The 27711-nt window shown below is 42.3% G+C and overlaps 1 protein-coding gene across 2 annotated transcripts; it reads left to right on the top strand.

Annotated features, from left to right (window-relative positions):
• The first annotated feature begins 544 nt into the window (after positions 1-544).
• Positions 545-27711, top strand: LOC116454087 (protein spinster homolog 3-like). 2 transcript variants are annotated; one of them, XM_032130260.1, is made up of 13 exons: positions 547-853; positions 1992-2323; positions 5449-5514; positions 5964-6100; positions 6640-6791; positions 7672-7738; positions 8596-8786; positions 10683-10835; positions 13962-14151; positions 16676-16741; positions 23241-23339; positions 25922-26090; positions 26579-26743. In XM_032130260.1, the coding sequence occupies exons 2-12, from the start codon at positions 2116-2118 to the stop codon at positions 26087-26089; spliced, it is 1497 nt and encodes a 498-aa protein (XP_031986151.1). In that variant the 5' UTR covers positions 547-853; positions 1992-2115; the 3' UTR covers position 26090; positions 26579-26743. The 2 variants fall into 2 exon arrangements, with proteins under 2 accessions (XP_031986150.1, XP_031986151.1); XM_032130259.1 differs by lacking the exon at positions 25922-26090 and having other exon boundaries at positions 545-853; positions 26579-27711.

Genomic DNA, 27711 nt, shown 5'->3' on the forward strand with positions numbered 1-27711 from the left:
GTGGCCAGGTAGTACAGCAACAAAAAGCATGAAGTGGAAGTGATATCTGGAAACTAATGAAGGGCAAAAATGGAATCAAAAGAAGTGTTTAGAACTGATGGGTTTGTGTTTGTGAGGAACATCTTGTTTAATCTGACTCTGTCTTTGGAAAATTTGGAATTTGGAAATGTTGGGTTATAAAAGCAGAATTGTGTTCTTGCCACAGCAGTTATAGTTAGAAACCTGCCTTTGGCTGTCTCAAAACATCAGGTCCAGCAGTAAATGTCAGGAGTTGAGAGTAATATAGGATGCGCCCTGGGTACTCCGAGGACGCTTGGATCAAGAGACGTTTAAACTATCCAAAGTGAGAGTTAAACCATGATGAGCTGCCCCGTGAGGCCTTCTCCTTACAAGGTCTGAGCGGCGGCTGGGCATCAAACACGGAAAATATTCCCGGGGAAGGATACGGAGGCCGGACGGGAGCGGGCGGGGCGGCGGCGCCGCGCCGGGCTTGGGGCGCCACCCAGCGGCGCAGCGCCCGGGCGCCGCCACAGCCCGCCCGAACTCGTCTGAGGCATTGAACCGGCAATGGGAATAGGTGCTCCTGATTTTCCTTTGTCCTCGGCTGGGGTTGGAGGGAAAACTTCTAATTGCTACAAAATTGTGTTGATTCTTTATTGCTTCCAAGAACTTCCAAGGAGCTCTTGACTTCGCTGGTTTAGTTAAGCGCTGGGATGGTGTGGATAACGTGACGTTGCTCAGAGAACATTCTGTGGTCTATAGCAGCGAAAAAGGGAGAGAGATAAAAGAAAGGGAAGATAGAATGAGCACGTGGAAGCAAAGGAGTCTGGATTTTACAAAAGGGCCAAGAGTGGTAGGTGCTATTTTGTTTTTTAGTTAGTCTAAAGTGTGAAATACACAGTTCTTTAAAAAAGCCCAACCACAGGCTGGTGTTTTCATGCATGAGTCATAAACCATAAGCAGTCCTCATTCAAATTAGCTGCCTCACTCTTAAACTCTTAGAGTTTGCTGGTAATTTTCACTTTAAATTTTCTTAACAGGCTGCAAAAAATAAATTAGCTTCTGAAGTTGGTAATCCACAAAGTGGCTCAAAAGACAGGTGACTGAATACTTCTAAAAATGTGAGTGGGCAGAAGAAAGAAGGCAGATAAAGGTGTCTTCATGTGCCAAAAGAACAAGAACGCCTTCCTATACCCTCTGCTCCTCCCCTTTCAGAACTGTTTCTTGAGGGTGAAAGGGAAAAAAATCCCTTTGAACAACTCAAAACTGTGGAATGTGCACTGTTCCAGCAGCAGTGGGGAAGAGTGGTTTTGTTTCCATTTCCCTTTCTCTGCTCAGTGTAGCGTTCTGGATTGTTGGTTGGTTGGTTTTGTTTCATATTCCTTCCCTAAAACACCAAATGAAACCCAGCATGTAGTGTGGAGTGTGAGTCTTCTACTGATTTGACCTAAAAACTCTGGAACTTAGGGGGAAGGATTTTGTTCTGGGAGTATATCTGGCCAAACAGGTGGGCGATAGCAAGGAGCAGGGAATGCTTAGGTGGCAGGACAAGGCTATACAGCCCTGTTTTAAAGGACACAGTTTGTGTGTGGTGAGAACCTGAGGTGCAGAGAAAGCAAATGACTTGTCACAGAGTTGCACAAGAAATCTGTGGTAAAGGAGGGCTCGAGTAAAAAAAATAGGTACTGGTCTAGAAAATTAGCCTTTCTTTTTCTCTCTTTCTCTCTTTCTCTCTTTCTTCTGTAGAAAGACTATTTTTAGCTTTGGCAACTCACTGACAACAAAGAATATTGTTATTTTGGTATTTGTAGTTTCTGTGATATCACTGCAGAGTTGTGCACTTTTATTTCTTGGGTGCACAATGGATTACTTTGCTTTTGTTTACATTTACTTTTCCTAGTCTTCAAGGCCGTGGTCTTCAGCACTTTTGCAAAACACTGCAGCTTTTTTGTTTGCAAGTTCTTCTGACTGCAAGGAACATTTCATTTCAGTTCTTAGTGGCTGGGCTTCAGTGCCGGAAATGACCATAGTGATTGAAGTTCCTCATAGCCCCAACACATCAATTTTGTGTGAGGAAATGCTTCATCATCCCTGCTGAGTGTCTGCACTGGAAACATGCAACCCCCCTGCGAACATGAAGACACAGGCTTGCTGCTCCAGCCACTGCTTGAGGGACAGAATTATGGAGCTGCTGCAGCAGATGGGACACAATGTCCATCAGTGTCCGTGTCAAGGAACAATCCAGCAAAGAGGGATTGCCTGGTAGTTGCCGTGCTGTGCTTTGGGAATTTAATAAATTTCATTGACTGGTTCATTGTGCCAGGTGAGAGCCCATTTTCCTCTTCTAAACAAAAAGAAATGTAAGTTCTTAGCAGTTCTGCGAATGTTTCTAAACTCTACAAATGTTTCTAAAGTAAGGATATTTATGTCTTTTTACTATTTCTCATTTATCTGCTTTAGCCTGTTGATCATACTGTTAATGAAACTTCCAATTATAAATCTGGAAAAACCTAGAAGTGATTTATTGGATATTAATAGTTAGTGGAATGCTTATAAAAATAATATAATATTTTAAAATCTAGGTCTCTTATAAACAGACTTTAGCATACAGAGCAACTGGTCCATTTTTGTGGCTGGGTTCTACAGAGGTTTGACTAAGGAGCTTCTCTTTACTGTACCCAGCAGTTTCAAGGCCTTCTTTTCATCTAGTAGATTCTACATGGTATTCCTTTATCTGAAGAACACTGATGCTATTCCCTCCCTTAAAAGTACAAAAACTATGTCATCTTTGTGATAACTTTGTTATCTGTGTTAGTTTGCTTAGGAGAGGCTTAACTTCCTTGTGAGCTGCTGGCAGTTTTGTGACTTCTGCAATGAAGAGTGGAACATGATTGTGAAAAAAGAATAGAGACCCACTTCCTTAAGCCTTCCCCTACCCAAGTTATGACTTGTTGTCTAACAAATAATATCCTTCCTCCAAAATGTGATTTTTAAACTATTTTTTTTCCCTAGCTGAAAACAACCAAGAGTTGCTTATAGTAAACTGGAGGGAAAACTGTGGGTTTTTTCTCCCATGTAAATTGTGGTCTGTGTAAATTCTTCTATTTAGTAAAACTCCTAAGCATCTACCATGCTTCCAGGCATCTGATTTAGAAAATAGGGGAAACACTTGTTGTGACCTTGCTATATTTTACTTCTGAGTGGCCTGGGAAACAGCAATGTTTTATAACCTTGAAAAAACCCAAAGGATGGACTATTGAATTTGGAATTAATACCTAGTTACTGTACACAAAGGAGTTACTTTGCTACTTAGACCATTCAGAAATTTAGGACATTCAGTCAGTGTCTTTAATAATGGAGAGCATAGTGGGTTTAGGAGGTTGAGCTTGGTTTTTTGAGTACTTTTAAACAACACAAGAGGGAAGGAAGCAAGTAGGAGTAGGAGTGCAGTAGGAGTGCCTGCTCCAGTGAATGACACTGCAAGGCTGTTGGTGAAAAACTTCTGTGTATGCGTTCTGTTGTCAAGTAACTTTCCTTGGAGAAGGGCAGAGGACAGAAGAGAAAGAAAATATCTTCAAGGGAGAACTTGGATGCTAGAAGGGTAACCCCTTTGGGGGGTTAAGTTCAAGAAGCCATTTGGCTCATTCTAGGCTTTGAACTATTCAGGGGCTCCTGTACCTGCTAAGAGCTTAAAATTTCCCCAGCATGCTCCTGTGAGTGAGGTACCTTCAGGGACACGTAAGAATTCAAGAGCAGAGGTTGGGATAGTTCCCAGGCCTTTGAAACATCTCCTTTAATTACACTGTATGACTAAACCACTTTTTACTTAATCCTATGTCTCCTGGGCCATGGAGGAAGTCTGTAAGCTGAAGTTTATACCATAGCAATATACTGTTCACCTGCTATAATTCCGTGCCACTGCAGAATTCTTGCAACACTTTGCTTTGCATTTGAGTTTGGCTGTCCAAGTGTATGACCATGTTGTTAGGTATCAGCTAACAGGAAAGAGAGGAAGGGGAGGTGTGAGTATCTGCTTAGAAGTAAACTAGCAGTAAACTGGTAGCAGTTACAAAGCTGTGGTTTCCGGATAGTTTTGCTCACAGGCTTTGACAGCATTTGCATCACAGAAAACAAGCTCTTCCTCTTAATTGTCTGCTGACTTAAATTTGTTAAAACTAGTGACCATGCAGACCTTTCCCCTCTTTTTTGTCACCAAGCTGTTCAAATCAGTGCTTTGTAATTTGCCAGGAACGAGTAGGATCAGTTATTTTAGTTATGTGGAGGGGATGACATTTTAATTGTGTTCAGTGTGAGTGTTAGTTTGAGGTGAAGTTGTGGTTCTGTTCAAGTCTTGTTAGCTGTGATTTGTTCTAAATAATCCATGAGACCAAACCTGAATTCGTGTAATACAGTATTTCTGTGCGTTGATCACTGGCTGCCAGAAAGATACAATTGATTGTCCTGTTTTAATGATGCAAAATGTTTGAATTAAATCACCCATTTAAACTTTTGAAAACATTAGGAAATCCCTAAATGTAAACTATGTTCAAGAGTCATTGAGAAACAACTGTAAATCTCTGGAGCTGTTGTTAGGCTGGACCTTGATCCACACTGACTTGAAGTCACATCAGTAAATAGTGAGTGGACTGATGCTGCAGCCATGGGGACTGTAGGAGAACATGGATTTAGCTTTAAATTAGCTGGTCCCACACTGCTTTTAAGTGGCTGGAGCAGTATAGTTCATGGCACAACATGTAAAACACACTGTGGGAGAAGAGGTGCCTCTTGCTGACCTCACCCAGCTCCCTTCTGCTGCAGACGAGCTCCTGTGAGCACAGCAGGCAAATTACACAGAACTTGTTCTTGTAAGTGGTGGTGGTTTCATCCTCTCAACAATGCTATGACTTTATCTATTTTGACAAAACTAAAGTGGTATGAGAATAAATGTCTTTTTTAATTGGTATCTTTCAATACTGGAGTACAGGTATGCTTTTTCAAAGCAGTACCTTCTATTTTTGATCGTTTTTCAGCAATGTAAATTGGAAATACAGTATAGGTGAGATGGAAGATCTGTAGCCCTGGCATAGTATAGAGAAGAAAATGACCTTTTTGTCTTAACATCCAGTGTTTTGTTCCACATTGTGTCCATTAAACTTTGAACTCTAAATTGTTCATGTACTTAGGTGCTAATGGTGCAAAAGAAACAGAACAGGTGTGGTTGAAACAGTGGGTAAACTGACTCTCATAAGACCCTTATAGTGGAAGATCATTAATTTTATTTATAGTGATAAGAATTTTCAATTTTCTGTGCATCTTGTGCTTGTGGCAGAGTAATGGCTTACATCTAAACTAGAAAATGTGCTGCAGTTCTTGCAAGCCCTGTTTTAGAGCTGACAGCAGGATTGAGCAGGATACTCTGCTGTCGTTCAATGTCTGCCTCTGTTGCAGGGATCCTTTTGGATATACAGAAATACTTTGGGCTTAGTGATGGGAAGACAGGTCTACTGCAAACAGGTAATAAAATTTCCTTATTTCAGATGGTTGACTTTGCCTTGCCCCTTTGTGGTCTGCTCCTAAAACACAGTCCAGTTACTTACCTCTCCTAGTTCCTCCTCGTATGTGGTATTGCTCACTTCCACTTGTGGGCAGGCTGACTATAATGCAAAACTGGAAGGCAGACTGGAGTTGAGTCCTTCAAAAATCCCACAGTATGGAAACCACAAAAGATGAAAGGTTTCGCAAGAAATAAAGAAGTTAAGTAATTCACATACATTTTATTTTTGTATAAGTATTTTGAGTCTGCATTTGTCTTTTTCCAAATATCAGTCCCCCTCCTAGTCCTACAAACTCAGTCTGCCTTTAACCCTGCTCTAAAAATAACCTGAGTTTATCTGAGGGGTGAGCAGCACATATGACAAAAATAATTGGATGAATATTGTCTTTGTTGATTGTTGGATTTTCAGTCTTCACCTTGTGTTACATGCTGGCTGCCCCCATCTTTGGATACCTCGGAGATCGCTACAACAGGAAAATCATCCTTGGGGCTGGTATTTTCTTCTGGTCTGGTGTGACCTTAGGGAGCTCATTCATCACTGAGTCGGTATGTTGCTTTTTTATAGGGTGCTTTGAAAACAACCTGAATACATCTTGCAGGACTTGATAGGGTCCTTCTCTAATCACATTTGCAAAAGCATCAGTGACCACTCCTTTCCCGAGCCTTAAGCCTGGACTAAATGTACTCCATGCAGGAATGCCTTATAGGGCACTGGCGTCCAACCCAGCCAATAGAGAACCTCCACATTATTGTTGCAATTGATGGGATTTTATTTTTGTCCTGCATGTTTGTTGTTTATGACCTTACGGTGTGGCAGCTTGTTGGGCAAGCTTGTGTGCTATCCACCCTATCCTGAAATGCCCTCTGGGTGTCACTCTGAGAAGTCACTGCTGTGCAGAAAGAGAAAGCCCAGCAGTGAGATGTGAGGGGAGGAGGTGTGAGTAGAGGGAATACAGACATAGGCAAAAGGCAGTTCAATTCTGATTTCCTCTGGTAGATTTGATCCACTAAAATGCCCCTCTTTAACAGTAAGCTTTCTTTCTTGCATGGCCTTTTTTTGACTATAATATGTCTTTTCCCTGCAGCATTACAGGATATTTGTTCTTTCACGAGGACTGGTTGGCATTGGCTCTGCCAGTTACTCCACTATAGCACCTACCATCATTGCAGACCTGTTTGAGGAAGGAAAAAGGACCACAGTGTTATCTATCTTCTACATCTTTATTCCAGTGGGAAGGTTGGTTTTGCTAGTGGCCTTTTGAAATTCTGTCTGACCACACCTGCAATTCAATATACCCTGAGCCCTAATCAGATTTATTTTGATATATTTCTGCATTGACTCTTGCAAAGGGATTTGTCACTTCCTTAGCAAGTTTGAATAGAGTTGATTAGGTGTATTTCTCTACTTACCTTGAAAAAAATTTGCTTTTTCTCCCCAACACTTTTAGTGAGAATCAAATTCTGGAAACTCTGGCTTTGAATAAAATATTGAATCAATTCTAAAAGAAATATGTGCATGAGAGTATGTAATTTATTTCTGTGTTTTGGAAGACAAAAGCTTTTAGGTATTAGTTTATTTGACAGATTTTTCAAGAACCCTCCATTACATATCTCCCAAGGAAGAGCTGGTACTTCCCTCTCCTCTTTTAGTTAAATTGACATTGTGTCTGAAGAAAAGGAGGAGAAGGGCTTTTCAAGTGGTTTAGAGGCATACTCTGTATCAGAGCAGGCAGCCAAGGCTGGGCCCAGAAGGCAGATTAAAACTAAAGAAATTCCTGCAGGGCATAATTCCTGTGACTAGCACAGAAGGGAGTAGGTAATAAACCGTTTTATGGGCTCTTTGACCAGGGTTTGCAGGGTCATTCTACAGAATATGTATTCCAAGGGGAATCTGGGACGTTACTGTCATTGTCTCAGGTCTGCTCTGAGGAGGTTAGACTCTCTTTTTAATACTGGCTGGCAAGTAGAGTAGCACAAACCATGAGGGTTATTTCTGTTTATCCCTTTGGAAAACTGACAGAACACTTCTGTGTGCTCTCCTCAGCTGGCAAGACATGTCATTTCAGCCATCCAGAATTCATTGGTGCTTACTGATCATTCCTTTCTGTTGTTTACAGTGGCTGTGGTTACATGCTGGCAGCTGGCATGGCAAAAAGCACAGGTGACTGGCACTGGGCATTCAGGGTGAGTCACTCATTTTCATTCACCGTAACATCAAAATCATCACTGGGGTTTGGATTCTTTAAGTTCATTGTGTTAAAGGTGAGCAGTGGAAGGACTTTCTACCTTCTGACAGGTCAGGAACATTGTGTTTAGGAGAAATTTTCCTGCAGGACAAGTGGCAAATTTCTGCCTAGAAACTTCTTAGGTGTAGGTGAAAGTGTACAGCAACCAGAGCAGGTGCTGATGTTCCTCTTACCTGAGGGCACATTTGGAATGGTTGCTACTGCACCAAAACCTCCTCAAACAGAAAATTTGAAGGTAAAATGATCATATACTGGTAGCACCAGTTTTCTGGAATGCTGTTGGGAACAACTTCTATTATTTGAGGGTTTCAAGAAAATAACCTCTTCTGTTCTGGTCATGTCATGGTGATGTCTCTCATTGCGAGTGCTTTGGAAGCACTTTGTCAGAGCCTCATGCCTTGTATACAGAATCAGCTAGCACATGCAGAGTAGGGCAGAATATTTACTGGAGTGACACTGATGTTACTCAGGTAACACTGGTGACTGCATCAGTGATTCTTGTGTTTGTTGCTGGAGTACTACAGTACAGTTTTCTTTCTTCACATGTTTTTTCTTTAAAATCAGAGGGAGAAGCGATCATGTATCTGTATGATGGGGAGGGAGGATCTATTATCTTTCTTCCAAAGTCACCAAAGTCACTGTTTTTCTTTACAAATATGACCAAAACCAGCACACATCTATTTCTGAACATATTTGCAATTTTCTGATATGTGGTTCTAACACAATTTGAATTGCTGTGGAGTTCTCTCTATAAGAAAACAGGTGTCTTTGATCTAACCAGCCTTGTGTCTACAGGTAACTCCTTGCATGGGAGGACTGGCACTGCTTCTCCTGATTCTACTGGTCCCTCACAGGATCCAGAGAAAGACAGCAGCACACAGAGCACTGAGCATCTCCGGCACGATACAAAGAGCAGATGAGAAGCCAGATGTACATAGAACTGCCAAGACTACTTGGTGTCAAGATGTGGGATCACTTGCCAAGAAGTAAGTGGTTTGAGCTACAAAGGTTCCCTCTGTTGAGGAGTCACCAGTCCATTTTAAGAAATACGTCTATTGAATCCCCTTCACGCCTTTGAGCCACATGCTCTATGCAAGAGGATGGAAACACCATTAGTAAAAATCTTTCTTCCACTTTTTTACACAAATTCTACACAAGAGATAAAAAATTTATTTGCTTCTTCCATCCTCCCGTTTTGAGGAGGGGGAAAGGGGCAAAGTTATGATGGCAGTTTGCTCCTATTTAAATCCAGCTCTATTTTCTACTAAATTTTCACTTCCCTAAGGAAGCTAGGTTGGTAAAAGTGCATAATTTTCTGGTGTAAATTTGTTTATAACTCTTAGTGCCTGAGGAAGGTTGGATCAGCATGTCTCAGGCAGTCTCTGTAGTATTTGGGAATCTGCTATGCATGAGGTCAGAGTTTGTAGGACCCCAATATGGTTTGTAAAGTAATTGTCCATGTATTTTGGTGGGCTGAGCTGTGGCTGGCAGGTGACATCTTCCTTTTAACCACACAAAAACTAAAGATGCAGCTGACCTGCAGGACGAAGCAGGACTGGAGCAGGTTCCTCGCTCCGGTGGCCCCGCAGTCAGGCGGTGACCGGCCCTGCCGGGACAGGACGAGGAGCTGGAGCCGGTTCGGGAACAGCAGGTGCCGCTGTGCAGCTGCGCCAGACCCGGCTCCGCGCTGCCCGCAGGCTGCTTTCCCGAGCCAACGCTTTCCGTGTAAAGACTTGCTTTCCTGGGACCTTGTCTGTCTTGGACTGTTCTTCCACACGATCCAGCGTTTTCTAACTGCCCACTAAATCTGCATCCTCGTTACATCCTGAACGGCAAGTACACTAGCGATCAGTTTTGTTGGATCACAATTTGTAGGCACTACATCCTGAAGTGAATAAAAAAATAATTTTTCCTGAGTCAAAAATGGACCTTTCTGACATATCAGCAACTAGACTATCTCCAAAGTTGCTTTCCTACAGAGATTTTCCAATGTAAAAATATTTTTTAATCTTCTTTTCCTTTAGCAATTAAGTCCCATTTTCTTTTCCTTGGGCAATTGATTTCCAAAGCATAAAGACATACTGCCAAAAAACTATGTGGTTCCACTTTTAATCAAGTCCAAGAGCACTTTATCTTTAGAAGATGGAGAATTGGGTTAATTTCTTAACAAATCCTCTAGTCTGGTGGTCACCTGGTCATTTGCGGCAGTCTTAAGATTTTGTATGTCCCTATTGACCTCAAAGGGGGTTTTCTCCTGAACTATTAATGACAAAGAGTCTGGCAAAAATTTAATTTTCTCCTAGAATAGGGCAGGAAGGAGACAAGGTTTGGACAGTTTTCAAAAATGCTTCTCCTTTTGTCCAAAACTTACTGTGGAGATTGAGAATCTATTTTTACTCAGGTGGAGTTAAGGAGTGCTTCAGCCACTGCAACTTCACCGTTTGGAAGACCCAGATGTTACTCTCATTTATACTGGTTACAGAATCAACTTAAAAACCGAGGCATTTAGACTTGCAGATAGTACCCTTTCCTTTAGCTACAAAGCCTTTAAATTCTTTCTCACTCTCTATTGTTGTATTTCTGCTATCAAAAATTCACAGCAATTGTTTTGGCAGAAGTTGGCGATGAAATCTGCAAGAGACTGGGATTTAACATGAAATCAGTAGGTCGTACCCTTTGCTCTAATTAGTACTTTATTGTTGAATTTCATGATAAAGCCTGATCAGAGTTCAGATATTCAAGGGAGTGGATTTTGATTCTAAGACATCAGAATGAATTGTTTTGCTATTGCTTGGAGTCCTGGGTGTTGCAGATGGGTTTTCCATTTTTCCTCACACACCATTCTTTCTAATATCTCTCAGCTGTTTTCTTTTGACTTTCAGCGGTAGTTTTGTCTGTTCCTCTCTCGGTCTGACTGCCATGGCCTTTGTCACTGGAGCCCTGGGGATGTGGATGCCACTGTTTCTGTACAGGGCTCAGGTTGTCCAGGGCGTTGTCCCACCATGCCTCCAAGAATCGTGCAATTCATCTAACAGGTGAGCTGTGGGAGCATACCTGGAAACACTGCACGGTGCTCAATCACAGCTTGTTTCCAAAGGCAGAAGGGAGGATGTGACTGAGCACTTTTTGTGAAGGCAATGGGGTGTGAATGTTAAACTAAATTGCTTCCAGGTATCTGAGACACTCCCCTTTGTTTGTTTGTTTATAATCACTCAGCTAACTGGAAAGATGCTGCCAGCCCTATTGCAGTAAAGTGGGAGGAAGCAGTAATAGGAACACCTGTGGGGAAAAAGGAGCAGCTTTAGCAAGGAGTTTTTAGTTGACAAATGACTGTGCGTCCCAAGCTACTTAAATACCCATTTAAGTATATTTAAATCCAGTGTTTTAGTAACCTGTTATCTTCTTGTTAATCTGGTTTTGTAATCCCTGCCATGTTGGTGAGTTCATTGTGGCTCCCAGCTTGAAGAAAATGTGATGATTTTGATGTAGTATTATATCATCATGTCAAACTAGGATCTTGTGAGTAGCTGCCAGCAGAGCTCTGCTTACAGAGCATGTCCAGACCAACGAAGATTCATTAATAGTATCAAATATTGTATAAGAAGGGGAATTTACACTAGTAGAATGCTTTGAAGTAGTCATAACACACCTTTTTGTAGACCCCTTTTCCCCATATAGGAAGGGAAGTTTTTCTTCACAGTGTGTTGTCCAGAATACAAATATGTGTTCAATGTTCCTCTTGAGTCTTCATGGCTTCCCTCAGTAACAGGGAGCACTGGGACTGACTCTCTACCAGTGGTCTCCATACAAGTGTCCCTTTCTCTGGGAGGTATCCCAGATCTCGTTTCAGTCTCTGCTTTTGTAATGGATTTCAAAGAACTAAGTGCTTTCTGCGTGGCCTTTCCAGGTAAAGAAAATTAAAGGGAAAAGCAGTAATCACATCTTGAATATGTCCTCTGCTAATAGGATTCTTCTGTTTTTCTGCAGTGGAATAACTGAGTCAACTCAAAAGTGATTTCTAAGTTGTAGCATAACCACATGGACTGAAGAGTCATCCCAAAATCCTTCAAGAGGAAATGAATTGTCCTTCCATGGATGCCACCATTGGCACATTATTTATCAATGAACAGCACTGGGAGGGGAGTGAAACACAGGAGTCTGGCTCAGGGTAGGCAGATAAGGGAAGCTGAACAGTTTAAGATGCTTGGCTGTATCTATTCACAGATGCAGTTTAAATATTTCCTTTGTGAAGTTGAAGGTGTTGGCCTCTAGTTTGTTTTCTAATCCACTTCTGAATTATTATTCCACAGTAGTATTGTGAGAGCAGACATGGTTTTCAGGGGAGTGAAACAGAGCATCTGATAGTTTAACCTCATGTACTGCTTCTTATAGGATGCTTTAAATATAACCTTGGCATAAGCTCATGCCAGAAGCAGCATAAGGCTGGTTTTGGACTGTTATTCCAAGGGGATGTAAAGAAACAGAATATAAACTACTGTGTCAGACCTGATGGTGTTGGAGGAACTGCACATTACCAGACCTGCCCAGGGATACTTTAAAGATATTTTCCCCTTTGGCTGTTGAGCAGTTTCAGAGTTTGTTTAAGGATCAAGACTGTGTGACTTAGACTCCTTGGAAACACAAACTCAAATGGCACCACAACTGACTCAAGTCTCAATCCTTTCAAGGTAGATAAATAGGCAGTGTGAAGTTTTTGTTCAGGTCTTTGTGCAAACGCTTTCGAACAGTTCAGAGAGATAAGTGAGCATTCTCAGACCCTTAAAGATCCCATAGGAGCCTTTCCCCAGGACTAGGCTTCTGTACTTTCCTACTCTCTGTTGACTGCACCGTGCTTGGATTTAGTTTTGGCTGTTCTCTTTTATTCCAGCTGCAGGTTTATTTCAACTACAGTTTACAATACATGAATATTCTAAACACAATTCCATGAATGCTTCAATCAACTAATGTCACCTTGGAACTTGCCTCTCCTGAAGAAATCTTTGATATTACTCTGGCTAGTGACAATCTATAATGTCACTATCGAGCTATAGACAGTGATGGATCAGAATCCTGAAGAACTTGCAGGGAGAGTACAAATTTGCTTAAAGTTTGTTATCTTGCATAGCAATACTTTTTTTTTCCTTTTAGAATTATTGAATTCTTCTTAATTAGCCAGAAAAAAATTAAGAAGTGGATCTGCTGTAGTTTAAAGGAACAGATCATATCCCAGCTGGTTACTTTGCTTTACAGTTAGAGAAAGCTCAGGAAAATGTACAGAACTCACCATGTAGCACTCTAAAATATTCAGAAGCACTTGTGCTCAGAATACATTTGTCCTGTCCCTGTTTGCCTTCAGAGAATGATGATGCACTAAACAATCAGTGGCACCACTGATCTTGTGCAAGAGACTTGCTTTGTCATTGAGGGGTCTCATTTGGGACAGAGATGAAAGCACACATGGAAGTCCCTTTGCAAGCTGAATCTTCTAAGCTATTCAGACATATTCTTTTAAAACATGAACTTGTGGTTCCCGAAGGACACATTTGCATTTGCAGACACACAAAGCTGAACGGTATTGGAAATTCTGTGTTCAGAAAATGCTATGTGGACCTGGCAGTAGTTACCTATTCAGTACTCTTTGAACTCTTCTGGGAAGTGGTAGGTGTTTCCCCTAGTCAGAGAAGTGACTCATCTCAGCTGTGCTAACCAGAGGGTTATAATTTAGATGTATATCATTCCACGTGCTAGGATCTCTTCCAAGACAGCAGATTGTGATACAGAGTTACTCCATCTGTGTTTCAGGGATGACTGGGTAGATTGATTCTCAGGGTAACCAGGATGACTGTGTCTCCTCTAAATCACAGCATGTCCAGGCCAGATCATACTGAGCAGAGCCCTCCTTGAGCCTGGGTGCATAACACCTGCTCTGTAAATGGGAAAATATCTTCTCCACAGGATACAGCCGCTGTTGCAAAGCCATAGCTTCAGCTGAGGCTTGGGATTACATCCATTTAGAAGGAGTGGGAGGGTTACATCAAGTGGAATAAAATTCAACTTCCCCATTAAAGATTCCTCTGAAACTGCAGGTGCAAGCTAACACCATTTATTTTTCCACGGTACAGTCTTACTATGCTCTGCTGAATCCTTTGCTTTGTCACCAGCCTAATATTTGGAGGCATCACCATTGGGACAGGAATCTTGGGTGTTATTGCCGGGGCAGAAGCCGCAAGACAATTAAGGAAGATAAACAACAAAGCTGATCCTCTGATCTGTGCCACAAGCATGTTTGTTTCTGCCCTGTGCCTCTACACAGCTCTGATGGTGGCCCAGATGAACATCCTTTCCACTTTTGTAAGTGACAATTAGCAAAATGTCTTCTGGCATCCTAGGGAGAATGGGAAAGGGGAGGAGGAGGTGAGGGGTGGCTTTTGTAGAATTTTCTGCAGTCTTCTAGACCATTAAGAGGTTTCAGTGGCTTGTGACAAGGTATCCAGGTAAGCTCAGCTCTCCCTTAGCTGAGGTCTGTCCTGTGAGAGCCACACTGGGCAGTCCTTGGTCCAATATAAAGGGTAGACAGAACACAAAAGCTGGGCCTCAGGACCTGCAGAGTGCCCACACTGAAGAAGAGAATAGTAACTATGCATTTAGCTGCATGAAACTTGTCCCTTATGCAGAAATGTAGTTAAAGCAAGTCTCAATCTTATGTTAATGTTTTGTGGCTAATATAGTATTCTTATTTATTTTTGCTCTCTGAATACTTAAATATTGGTGTCATTGGGACTGTACAATACACACAGTTCTTGCTAAGAATAATTTAGCCCTTACCTTCAAAGCCCCAGATCGCTACCTGATCTTTGAAGTCAAGCTTTTGGCCATGCAAACTGAAGTATAAATCACTTAAATTCTGTTCTCAGTAAAGGGGAAGACAGAAACTTACTAGGAATGGCAAAAAATCCCTGTAAGAGGGAACCGAGTGTAAACCCCATTTCAACTATAACCTGGTAACAGCTAGGGGAGGACTCCTGTGCTTTTTTCCTGTGACTCCCAGCCAAAATCACCATGATTAACATAAATAAGAGGATCCAAGTAAAGTTAATTACAGTAATCAACAGTTCTCTGCAAATGGGCACTTTTGCAGGTTTTTTGCTTCTAAGAATAACCCTTGTTCAAAGAGGTTTTCCTTCTGACTCCTCAGGACTGTGTATTCCTGTGGAAAAACACCTTTACACCAAGAGAAAACACAAGTGGATTTGCCTGAGTGCGGGTACCCAAAGCAAAATGTGAAATTGAAGATTATTTTTAGATCTAAGAGTAGGGATCTGTGTGCCCAGAAGAATTAGCCATTTTCTTTTTCTGCTTCTCAGTCCCCCATAGCTCCACTCTGAGTGTGTTCCTCAGGGGATTTTTTGTCATTAAAGGTAGAGAGCAACCGTTTACTTTGCCAGTCTCTGTGATATGAGTGAATCAATAATATATTTGGTTGGAACTACCAAAATGTACCTTTTGTTAGAATCAGAGAATCAGAGGTTTGGGTTGGAAGGGACCTAAAGGCTCATCCAGTTCCATTCCCCTGCCATGGGCAAGGGCATCTTCCACTAGACCAGGTTTCTCCAAGCCCTGTTCAACCTGGCCTTGGACACTTCCAGGGATGGGGCAGTCCCAGCTTCTCTGGGCATCCTGTGCCACGGCCTCACCACCCTCAGAGAGAAGAATTTCTTCTTTATATCTAATCTAAAGCACTGTGAAGGAAAAGATGTCTGGATAATGGTCTATACTAAGTATCTCAGTGCTTCAAGGAACTTTTTCTCCAAACTGGTTTGGAGAAGAAAACAAATGAACAGAACAGACAAGAACCACAGAGGAGCTATGGATATCCTAGGTCTATGATCTTTATCTATTACCTCTAGGATATCTATAGATATCCTAGGTATACTAGGTCTAGTTCTCCTTAGGAGAATGTAAGCCATCCCTCCAAAAACATCTGACAGTTTGTCACTATGCCTTTCCTAGACTGTGTTTTCATCAACCAGGGACAACAGCTTGGCCAAGACCTTACCAAACACGATGCTGGCACCTGTTGTAACAATGTGCCATCAGTGTGATTAGTAGATAAGAATAATGTTCCAGGTGCCATGTGACTTTGTGGCCTGTGTTTCTGAAGAGATCCTGCTTTCTAGCACTGCTCCACCTCAGTGGTGTAACTTTAATGCTTTCCTCAAGTCTCACTTAGTCTGGGCAGGCTGCTTCAATCTGTATCCAGGACTGGCTGAAAGGGTTAATATTTCCTGAGACCACAGCTGTAAGAACTGTTCGGTGCCCTACCCCTTTTCCTCATGGCTGGGTCTCCATCTGTGATGGATTAGGGATTTCCCACAGGACACCAAGGTTTTGAGACTGCCTGTTCCTTGGAGTCCATTCCATTTTGGAAGTTCTCTCTCCAAAGGAGCCCTCAAGAGTACTTGCACTGGCACAGAGGTGCTCAGTTGGCTTCATATGCATCCCTGTGCACTTTCTAAACTTGCACTGAATGTTTCTCTTCCATGGATCTTGCTTTTCTCTTCTTGGGTTCAGTAGTTCACAGCAGTTAATTTGGGAGGGTGGTATGTTTCCTATTTTGGCTCTTCTGCTGAGGATTTGTGATTCAAATACCTTCTTTGGTTCCTTTCCCCACCTTTAAGATGAAGTTAGTGTTTGTAAGCGTAGACAGAGGTGTTTAATTTAGAAGTAATGGGTATGTAGGACAACTCTTACATAGATAAGCACAGTCAGTGAGCTTGTCTTACCTTCACAGCCTAGAAGGGCAATTCAGTGTATAGTAACAGTAATAGTAACAGTAATAGTAATAGTATAGTCACTGCTTTCTTCTGTTTTGCAGATTTTTATTGCACTTGGAGAATTATTTTTGTCTGTAAACTGGGCTGTTGTGACAGACATACTGCTGGTAAGTGTTTGTGAAACTATTTCCTTATTTCAAGTTTTTTTGTCCGTGTAATATTGTTCCTAAGCCTGCATCTTGGTGGCTTTCTGGGGACAGATGAACGAACTCCTACTAAGAATCCCCTTATTGGTATTCTGCTTGGAATCACTGCCACAATGTACTGCTGGGCAAGGATGCCAGTGGCAATAAGGGTGTGATGGTGCAGTAGTCCAAGTTATTATAATCCCAGGAAGATGTCCTGATTTGGATGGAACTCGTGCACGTGGGACTCTCTAGTGCTGCCTGTATCCAGAGTATTTTGGGCTTTGGTACAGCTCTGTGTTGTCAGATGTCTGCCAGAAAATGGTCTGCACCAGAAACAAGGTCATTTTGTGTCTATAATCAGGTTTCCTATTTGTTTTCCAGAGGTTTGAGAGCATGATGCAAATGAGGCAAAGCTGATAGTGCATGATGTATTAGCAAGTTCCCTTAGTCCAGAATACAGTGCAGATGAATTCCAGCGCTTGCAAGTCCAATTCAGAAGTGGTGCTACACTGCCAAAGCATCAGGCCAGCAGTGATGCTTAAGGGGCTCTTGGGGATTGCAGGACTGACACCACAAGCCCGACGAATAGCAGTGCATGATTTCATTTGGATTCTGTTGTCAGTAATTTCTTTAGAAAGGAGTGATGTGAAAAGCACACATCTTGTAACACAGTTTGTCTAGATTGTGATGAGCAGCTTCTTTTTATCATTTCAAAGGTTTTTAGATTTAATTTTACTTGAGTTTTTACTCTAAATAAAAATTTGGCAACCTTTCATCTAGGTTGTAGCTCCACAGTCACTAATAGATGTCTGTGTAAACCATGGGACAGATACTATGGTCGCTAAACTACCCAGGTTGTTAGAGTCTTATCAAGTAGTTTATATTACCTTTTTTTTTATTATTAATTCATAATATGAGCAAGTGAATATGGTTTATCAGTGCAATAAGCGAAGAAATGCTCATAACTGATAGTCAGACTGCAAAAAGCTGATTTAAATACCGAAGTTATTTATATGACTGACAATTCTTTTGTTGCTACCCATGGGCATAAGACAAAATATTTAAATTGACACTACAGTTTTCTATGAGGAGTAGAGTACTGTGTCACACAAGGGACCCAAACTCTCCACTTTGGGATCCCTGTGCTGAAAAACTGTGGATGTGATGGTAACCTAAATATTTCAAGCAGGAAGCTCCTTGAGAGACAGGGACTGTTCAGGCAAGTGTGGTGCAGGCACAGTGCTGCTGCAGTTGGCACTGAAAGTGGGAAAATTGTGTAAAGCCATCAGGACAAGTGAGAGAAGGCACAAAGTTAAGGGACAGCAGAACGGAGATGTTTGACTGTTTCTTCCGAAGCAAGAGTCAGGTGAGCATTTCTCATTTTGTGTAATAGTGTTTCATTCTAAGGGAGCTGAAATCTATTTGCAGATTGCTGCTGCAAACTCCATAGTCATAATAAATCTTTCATTTAAGAACCACAGTGAGTGCATTCATGTGTAGCACAACATGCAGTGATGCACAATACCAATTCTCAAGAGGGACAGTAAAAAAACCTTGCAGGCTTTGGCTCCAGTGGAACACAGGTCACTGTCCTTTGCTATCACAGGAACTGGAAGTTTACCCCTGAGGTCACTGTCACTGTGGTCTGAGTTGCTCAGATATACAACTTGCTTGGTATCTCTACTGGCTAACTAAACGCAAGTAGGGGACAATCTGAGCAGAGATAGGAGTATCCCTATTACAGAGTCTGTGTAAAAGGATGAGAAAGTATATTACCAAATGCTGAGCACTGTCTAGTGACCAAAGGGACCAGCTGTGAAGCACTACAGAGCTCTCCTTCCACTGCCTGACCTTGCCTTGACATGTCTGTTTATCTTTTTATTTCATGTTGAAGAACCTTTCTTTACATTCTGATTGAGATGAAGGAATGGAACTACTTACATTTCATGGGTCTTCAGCAAAGTCCTGCTGACACTGACTGTGCATTATGTTCTCTTTCACGGTGCTGCTCTCTACACATGTCAGTTTTCTGCACTCTGGAATTTTAATAAAGTAGTAAATAATGCAGTCAGCATTAGTGAATTGGCTGCTTGCTTAAAATCTCAGCCAGCAGCCAAGAGGGTTTTGATTCTTATTCGACTCTCGCAGAATGGTCAGAAATGATTATCCTACGAGAAAAGAGCTGAAGCCTTAAAGCAGTGAACAGGTGCAGAAAAACTATCACTGGTCCAGACTGACATTTTTACTTAGATTCTGTTTCAGTTTATTTTGAAATAATTGGGGTTTTTTGCACCAGAACCAAGTGTTAATATCATTGCCATTGTTTTTATATCAGTTGAGGCACCAACTTTTTTAAGTTTCTCAATTTACTTTTCTTTGAACTCCTACATCTGCATTTTAATTCTGTCTTCTGTCACGGTTAAAGAGGGAGGTGACATCACTGAGTTAAGTAGTGGTGATACATGGTGAGGAGAGTGAGGCAGATGGTTGCTGTCAGCTCTTTCCTTCAATTCCTCCCTGAACCCAAACTGCAAAGCCTGCGGGGGCAGGGCTTTTGTTCAGTTCCATCACTGCAGTCTCAGGGAATGCTGTTCTTAGGGAATGCTGCATCACATTGCAGCCTGCAGAAGTCTGTGGGGAGCATCATTGCCATATCCTGCATCCATGTAAATTCAGAAGAGGAGGAAGTTCTTGTCTCCCAGGTGACCAACACCCCTAATTTCCATTTCTTTTAAAATACCGTGGGATTAGTTACCAGCAATATTGTATCAATTGGCAACAAGTGGAGAGGTGAAAAGCTTGGCATAGCAGAGCTCTGTGGTGCTGTGTTCCCCTGATGTGTGCCCCTGGGGGCAGACATCCAGTTTATTACCACAAATGTGCTTTGGGTTGGATCTCTTGAATTCTAGATGCTACTAATTATTTTATCAGAAAAATGATGGAATTGAGCTGAATTTGTAGATGTCCGCTCATTCAGTAGTAATCTTACTTGGGAGTTGTGTTTCATCCTGTTGAAATCCCATGAGTTCAGCGTATCACTGCTGTTATACTGACTGAAGGGTGCCATAGATAACAGCAGTAATTTCTCTTTTTGCCTTGTTTCCCATGTGAACTGGTAGAATTTCTGATAATGTAGCTGGATTTGCTAATGCATGTTCTTATTTTGCCATGAAAATTACTTTTCTTTCTTCCCACATGGCACTACTAGCCAGACAATGTAACTAGGAATTAATTTCTCCTGCGACCTGCGGAGCTGAAGACAAAGGAAGATGCTGACTGAATGATAAGGACTTCCTCCCTTTGTGGCTGGTGCATCAAGAGGCATTGCATGTAGCCACCTTTGTGCCTCCTATTCAGTGTAAACACGAAGGTATCTGCTGTACAACTACAGTCCTAATGTGCAAGTGGAGATGTGTTGTAGCTGCCTTGCTGGTTTACTGGGAGGCTGTACTTGGAGTGTTCCTTATGAAATATGTTTGCCATCTGTGAGGTTATGGAACTCTGTCTTTTAGGTTTTTGGCAGCTAATAGTGTAGGAGATACTGGAACTTGAAGCCTGTATGGGGTTTGGGAAGGCTACCAACGTGTCCCTGTCTTTGGAAGTGCCCTCAGAGGTACCGAAGTGTTCACCAGCGTGTGTGTTCCATCTGCTTATTTAGCTGACAGCTCTGTGGCAGAGTCTTCGGGGGGATCTCTGAAACCTGCAGAGGCAGCTCGAGGGGTCTGCAAACTGTACCTGTTTGGGGCACCTACTTCTCTGTCCAGGCATCTGGGCTGGATCTCCTCAGAGGGGCAGTTTCCAGGACGTTACCTGCACTCCTGCCGTGGTGGGGGGTCCTGGGCAGTCACTGTGGCCAGGCAGGACCCCATGGCTACTCCAGAGTCTCTGTGCAAGAGTGTCTTTTGTTTCTTCTTTTCCTAGTGAATCCCACAGTGCCTTGAGCTCTTGAGTACTGTAGGGGGATTCCTTGTGGAATATAGGATACCCCAGGAGAGCTTGGGCATCCCAGGGCTGTTGCAGAAGTACCCCTGATGGGGCCTCAGGCTGAAAACAGGCTTGCAAGGCACCTGCTAGCTGGCAGCCTTGAACAGCCTTGGGAAAAGGTATATACTGGTCAGCTCCCCCGCTGCTTAGAGGCTTTCTCATGGGAAAGGGGTGTGAACTTTGGAAAAAGTATAACTTGGGGTAACTGAACAATAAAACTGGAGCACGATGCTCAAATCGTATCGGTGTTCCTGTCGTGACTCTGGCTGGATTCCCCTGCTCCCAGGACCCCCCCCCGCTACAGAGTACAGTTTCTGTTGTGCAGAACCTGAGTAATAGCACAGGCAGAGTTTGTATGAGCCCTGAAACTATAGGAAACATCCTATTCTTCTCTTGTATTTTTCTTGTTACAGCTTTGTTCCATCTGTCTCTTGTAGTTAGAGATATGGGATATTAAATAAAGGTAGTAAGGTGCAGGGCACTGGGAGAACCAAATTACATTTAGCTTTTCTCATGCTTTCAATGCCCACAATATACTAAGTGCATAACAGTATTTGATTTGCATTTCTCAAACACAGCCTGTCATTATCCATAAAAGAAATTTTGAGTCTGGGACAGATGACATGAAATCCTCAGAGAGCCAAGAGCTGACAGTCTCCAGTCTAGTACAGTCTGTCATAGCCAGGTCTGCTTCCCAAGCTTAGAGTTTTATACTGTAGTTTTTTAGTCTCTGTGCAAGAAAGCCTGTTCACAAACTGTGCATGCTCATCATCCAGGCAGGTTCTGAGAGGGAAAAAAAACCATGGGTAGACTGCACACACTAGGCCATAGTGTGCTGTGGCCTCAGTGAGAAGGAGCTGTTGGATTGTTCCTTCATCCCATGGGTGACAAGGATTTCAGAGCAGCCAATCTCACATAACTCTGCTCTTACACTGTCATGGGGCTGGATGCAGTGTCGTGGCAACATGACATCACAGTGGTTTTCTGTAACTTTGGAGAGATCTCCAAAGCATCCCTGGTTTAATATTTACTAGTGTTGAAGCATTCTACCTAAATATTCCTAATGAAAAATAAATCTTATATCCATGCTCAGAAATATCTGCTTTGGAGGAACTAGGAATGGAGCAGGGTATGCGTTAGCTGCACGTGTGCAGAGGAAGGAAGGAGGTTGTCTGCTCTAATCCAGCTGCTCAGAGCTCTCTTACTGGGTGCAGACATGCTGGTTTAAAAGTGATTTGTGTATCCAAGGTTGAGTGGAGTGCCTAAGAGGGGCACTGCCAGTGTTGTCTGGTTCTTTACTGAAAATGGTTGCAGTATATGGTAAGCAGTACCAAAACTCTAAATTAAATGTGAGAGCAGGGTCTTTTTTAGTTTTAAATCCATCTTACCATGCATGTTAATGTTTCCTTGAGGGCAGTGATGGAGCCACAGTATAGGTCATACACGTTGAGTTTGTCCCTTGGTAAAAACCACCAATCACTCTGTTAACTAATGTGTGAGACATACTTAGTGACATTTAGATGAGTTTCAAGAAAGCCCCCCAAACTGTGGAATAGAGGACTGAGAAAATATTAAGCATTTTGTTTCTGATACGAACAAGTGGTTGGAAAATGAAGCTATGAAGGTTTGAAATTGCTTCTGAAGCATTCTGACTGTGAATGCTTTTTGCATAAATGTATTATTGAAAGACTTCATCAGGCACAGTTGATCTTCAGTAGCACAGGCAAAGAGCTCTTATTACCCCCAAATTCGTATATTTCGTTTGACAAAACAGTTCTAATCTATGCAATGCTTTGCTGTGTTCTGGATGTACACCACATCTTCTTCTCCAACTCGTTATTTAAACTGTGTGCACTGAAAAACAAAATCAGTGTGAGGTGTTGTTACTACAGTATCTTGTGTCTCAGGTGGTTCCCAGTTACAGGCAGTGCCATCAAAGCATCACCAGCCACCTTTTGGTCTGGCAGGTTGGGTCCTCACCCTCAGTCTTCAAGGGGTCTGCAAGGCCTCAGCTGACATGCTTTACATCTCCTCCAGGTTCCAGGTACCCCACTTTCCCCCAGCAGTCTAGAGCAGGCCTGCTGACACAGGTCAGAAGATATTTTTCTGAGGGACCATCAGTGCTGAATCCTTATAAGCAAATCATTGTGACTGCAAGGGATACTGGCTGGAGGCTTCTGTTGGTTGCACGGCCAAATGGATCTGTACAAGCTGCTCTGAGTCTGTATGGAAGCAGAGGAGTCACAGATTAGCTATTTTATTGTTATTTTCTCCTGTGTCTTCCTTTCTTGAATGTTTTTTTCCTCAACAAAACATGCAATGTACTCTTTTGCTCAGAATAACTTCCCTGTCTCCGAAATTGTAAACAGTGTTTGAATATGAAATACATAAAAGTTGCTATATCAGTGTCTCTGGGATATTCTAGAAGCAGCTGGTCACTCATGAAGTTCTCTGTGTTGATGTTTCCTCTCCTGTGGGCTGTGCTTTGTTTCAGTATGTGGTGACACCGAGGCGACAGTCCACAGCCATCGCCCTGCAGATTTTGGTGAGCCATTTGCTGGGAGACGCAGGCAGCCCATACCTCATTGGAGCTGTAAGTGAATTCTCTCCTTATTGAGCTTTCCTTAGGGTAAAACTCACAGAAACTGAAAGACAGAAACTCACAGAATCATAGGCACTACCTGGTCCAAAACCAGAAATTACTCAAATTGCTGGCCCTGAGTCTAGGACACAGAGACATTTTTCTAAATGTTTTTACTTGCATGAAGCACCTGGTCCTGTGACACTGCTTTTAGGTGTAAGTACTTCTTTGCAGTGTGTAGAAATTTACTTTTATTTTAAATTTGCAGATTCATACATTTTTGAAGGCACGCATTTTTGCAAAGACAGTGTCATGGGATTTAAGCACTTTCTGCTAGGTTTGTGAGGAGTTTCATGGAAATTAATTAAATGTGTTAAAACCCAAGACTTAGTTCAAATCTCGAAGTTTGAAATCTTGCAATTAGTCAGTGGTCTCTTAAAAATCAGAACAAAAGTGGTGCAATGGTTGTCTTTACTTGACCTTTAAAACTCTGGTCTCAAATCACCTTAACCTTGAATTCCCATATTCCTTGGGACCTGATTTCTCTGCCCTTCCTACATTTACTTGATCTTAGGTGCTTCTGGGCAAATCAGCCTCGTACTGCTTTCTCCGTGTAGTTCATTATTTTAGTTTCAGTGGACTATTATCTGTCAGTCTCATTTCCTTCCTTCATTCATTTTAAGACACAGTAGCTAACAAAGCACCCATTTGACTTTTCTGCTTTACTTGACATGGGAGATTGAGTCCTTGTTGTTGCTTTGAAGTTGTGTTTGTATGAAAGTTTATTTAAAGAAGTTCACCTCATGTTAACAGTGTCAGGGTTAGACAGGGCCAGCAATGCCCAAGTGAGCTGTGCCTGCACAGCTGCTGCTGGCCCAGCCACACAGGAGGTTCCCCTTGCCCTCAGCCAGATGAAACCCAGAGTCTCAGCTGTGTAATCTGTCTGGCAGAGAAGACAACCTCTCTCCCTGAGGGATTCCCCCTGCTGACTTCCTTTTTACTTGTTGGTGTTAGGAAACTCCTGCTCTCACACTTATCTGACTGTATGTGTGTGGGAACACAACCAACATCACTGTGGAAAATGGCTGAAATGGGATGCAAAAATGGGAGGTACCCCAAAAGCTGAAATATGTCTTGTTCATTCTCTCTCTTACCAATCTATTCATTTAAGCTTTCTACCTGAAAGATAAAACTGTGCCTCTTGCCCGCTGTCCTTTGCCCTCTTTGGGGCACGGGCAGAACTGAGGCTTTGTGCTGCATCCTGCCTGTCACTGTGTGCAGGACCTGCAGAAGTCACCTTGGAAAGCAGCTCATCAAAAAGAGTGAAGACAAAAAAAAGCTTATCCAGATGAGATTAACATCAGGTAACCTTGTAACTTCAAAGAGAACAGAGGCAATAAACCCAGGAATAAAACTGCCGTGTGTCCAACTGTGTTCCTGTGTACTGAGCACCCACATTGTCCTCTGGAATGTTCTGTGAAGCCATATACCAGCACTTCCCATGACTGCTGTTGGTTAAACACCAAATCTGCTTTCATATCCTGATAGTGTTTCCTAACCTGCTTCAGCCAACATTTTAGTTTAAAATCTGGCTGAGGAATCAGGGAGTTTTCTTTCTCAGAGCCTGTTTTTCTTCCCTCTGCACTCCAGAGATTTTTTCACTAAGCATTTTAAAATTAAATGCATTGGGTTTGTATTGCAGCCATTATGCTTGCTGTAGTCCCTAGGTGCCCATTTAGAGTTGATCTTGCTCTTATCTTTCTAAACTGTCATAAATAATCATAGAAACCCAGCAAAGGTTGAAGAGTCTTGTATTTATGCATTTCAAGTCACACAGTGTATTCTAACCATCAAGAACAAATGTGGGAATAAAAATGACAGCTTTCAACATTTATCTTTTTGTTTATGCTAAGAAAAGATTTCAGGTTCCTGGGTTAAGTGTTGAATCTTACTGAGTTTCTGGAAATCAGATTTTCCTTCTGTCTTCAAAATTAAATTCACGTGTATCATTTATATCCTTTACAACCTCATTCTCCCTCCAGTGCAAAAAGCACCTGCCTGTTATTTTCTTCCTCCCACTTACTCACAGTGTCACTCCATAACTCCTCAAAAGCCTTTTGGCTCTAAAGCAGACCCCACTCTTGTCTCAGGTTAATTTCCATCTCTTCCCTGTCTTATGAGTCTTGCTGCTTGTGCCTGTATTGCTGCTTGACCCCCTGTTTCTATCCACTGGATGCCAATAAGGGAGGCAGAAATTTACTGAATAGGATCAAGAAATGCTAAAGGTCACTGCCAAATGCCCATCCTGTGCTGGCAGTCTGGAGATGGGCTAGGAAATGGTGAAATGTATTTCCTGCCCTTGTGACTGGAGGCACTGAAGGTGTAAAACGACATGAGATTCCTTGGCCAGTTGGCAGCTGGAGAGCAGTGGAGTACAGGTGTGCTGGGTACTGGGTTTGACAAACTTTGGGAGCAGGCTCTCATCCCTGTCTGACTCTTATTCTTTTCAAGGCCCACACTGTAAGCAGGCTGTTTAAAGCAGGAGAGGATGGAGGTGTTATCCCAGATTAATGGCAGCCTTGTTCACTCCCCAGATCTCCAACGCTATCCAGGCCAAGAACATCCCGTCGTTGCAGTGGAGTTTCCGGAGCATGCAGTACAGCTTTATCATCTGTGCTTTTGTTGGGGTCTTTGGAGGAGGCTTTTTCCTCCTGACGTCTTTCTGCATCGAGGAAGATCGGAAAGAAGCACAAAGGCTCTGAGGTGTCTGTGTCTTTATAACTGTTAAACCTGGATGTGGTGGCCTGTTTGGACACCAGCCACAGAATTATCTCTGTAACCTTAAACCATGTTAACGTCTGCCTTATGGTAATGCCGTGTCAATCTCTATAAAAAAGATAAGGGCAAATCCCAGCAAAGTCTCAGATTAAAGAAACCTTCCACATTGAGTAAAACAGATGACAGAGCTCACAAGCAAAATTGCTGTTAGTGCAGAATGCTGCAGTACATGGAAATAACATCATTTACTGTAATGCACCCTTGCAGACTTCATGGAACATGAGGTTCTTTACTCTGATCTTTCTCAGCCCTGTAGAACCAGTCCTGTCTCTCTGTAGCACTTCCCTCTTCCCTGAAAGAAATTGTGTTCAAAGTGTAAAAGACTCCGGAAAAAAACTTTTGAATCGGACAGAGCTCTGTCCTCAAGCACCTGGGTTCTTACAGCCTCCTTCTGCTCTGACTTGTTTTTCCAGGTACCAGCAATGAACTGTCCCTCAAAGGAAGATGAACTCTGGGGTGAGGTTTGCACTGAAGAAAAGAATGTCCTCCCTTTTTTCTTTCCTTTTTGCTTAATCAGATACAGCTGGGGAGAAGGCCAAATCACAATTCCTCCATATGGCAGAAAATCCTGCATACTGAGTTTTTTGGATGCTTTTGACTGCAAGTCAAAAATTGCTCATGCACTGGCATATGGCAACCCTCCTCCCCCATCCATAACCAGGTCCTTGTCCTCTGTGGGGCTGGAGAGCTCCAGAGGGTGTTCTACAGAGCTGTCACCAGCACAACTGCTGACCTCAACAAGGCAGGAGCTTCTGAGGCACAACATCTCTTGGAGATTAGGGAGGTCTCGAAGTTCTTAGCAGGATGAGATTTGCCTGTAGAATTTGGAAAATGTAGATAGTACAAAGAGTGTTTTAAATTGTCTGAAATGACCAAGAGAAGCAAAAACTATCAAAGTCATGTCAGATTCAAGACTGGAGAGTTGTGGTAATTTTATATGTAACATGTTAATGGCCTCTCCCTAATACTTTGAGGCTCTTCAGTGTATCCTCAGGCCTTGGGTAAATATCTCCTCTCACGAGTGAGCAGTAGCACCACTAAAATATAACTGTTATATTTAAGTAAAACCACTTAAATATAACTGTCCATTTGAACTCTTATCTCCAAAGTGAAGGGCATTTGGGATGTGATATCTGTTGTCACAGTATCATGCCAGGTACCAAACAGGACATGACCAGTGTGGCCAACTTCCATTGTTTGTCATGGTGTAGTTCCCAGTAGCACCTTAAAGCCAAAGCCTGAGGAAGATATTGGCAAGTGAATTGTAAAGTGTTGTGAATCTTGCCTGATTCTCCCAGTAAATAATAAGGATCATAAAGCACAATATTCCTGTAATGACTGTGAATGTCTAATGTCACTGTAAATAGCATAATTCAGCTACTGCGGGCTTTTGTTCTTCCCTCTGTCTACCTCATTTTTAAAAAATCTGTTCTGAAGTCTGACTTAAGCCCAGGTAGTGAAATGTGACCATTGTGGGAAATAATAGAGAAACTTTGTGATACTCAGTGTAATAATTGTCCTTAAAATAAAGGTTTGTATTCTGAAA

This window comes from Corvus moneduloides, chromosome 20, assembly GCF_009650955.1.
Source record: "Corvus moneduloides isolate bCorMon1 chromosome 20, bCorMon1.pri, whole genome shotgun sequence".
In the NCBI taxonomy this organism is placed as follows: domain Eukaryota; kingdom Metazoa; phylum Chordata; class Aves; order Passeriformes; family Corvidae; genus Corvus; species Corvus moneduloides.

Excerpts from the sequence above, each read along its gene's own strand:
- LOC116454087 (XM_032130259.1), top strand. The coding sequence starts at position 2,116 with ATGCAACCCCCCTGCGAACATGAAGACACAGGCTTGCTGCTCCAGCCA. Across the intron at positions 7,739-8,595 it reads ACTGGCACTGGGCATTCAGG|GTAACTCCTTGCATGGGAGG; the intron begins GTGAGTCACTCA and ends TTGTGTCTACAG. Across the intron at positions 14,152-16,675 it reads TGAACATCCTTTCCACTTTT|ATTTTTATTGCACTTGGAGA; the intron begins GTAAGTGACAAT and ends TCTGTTTTGCAG.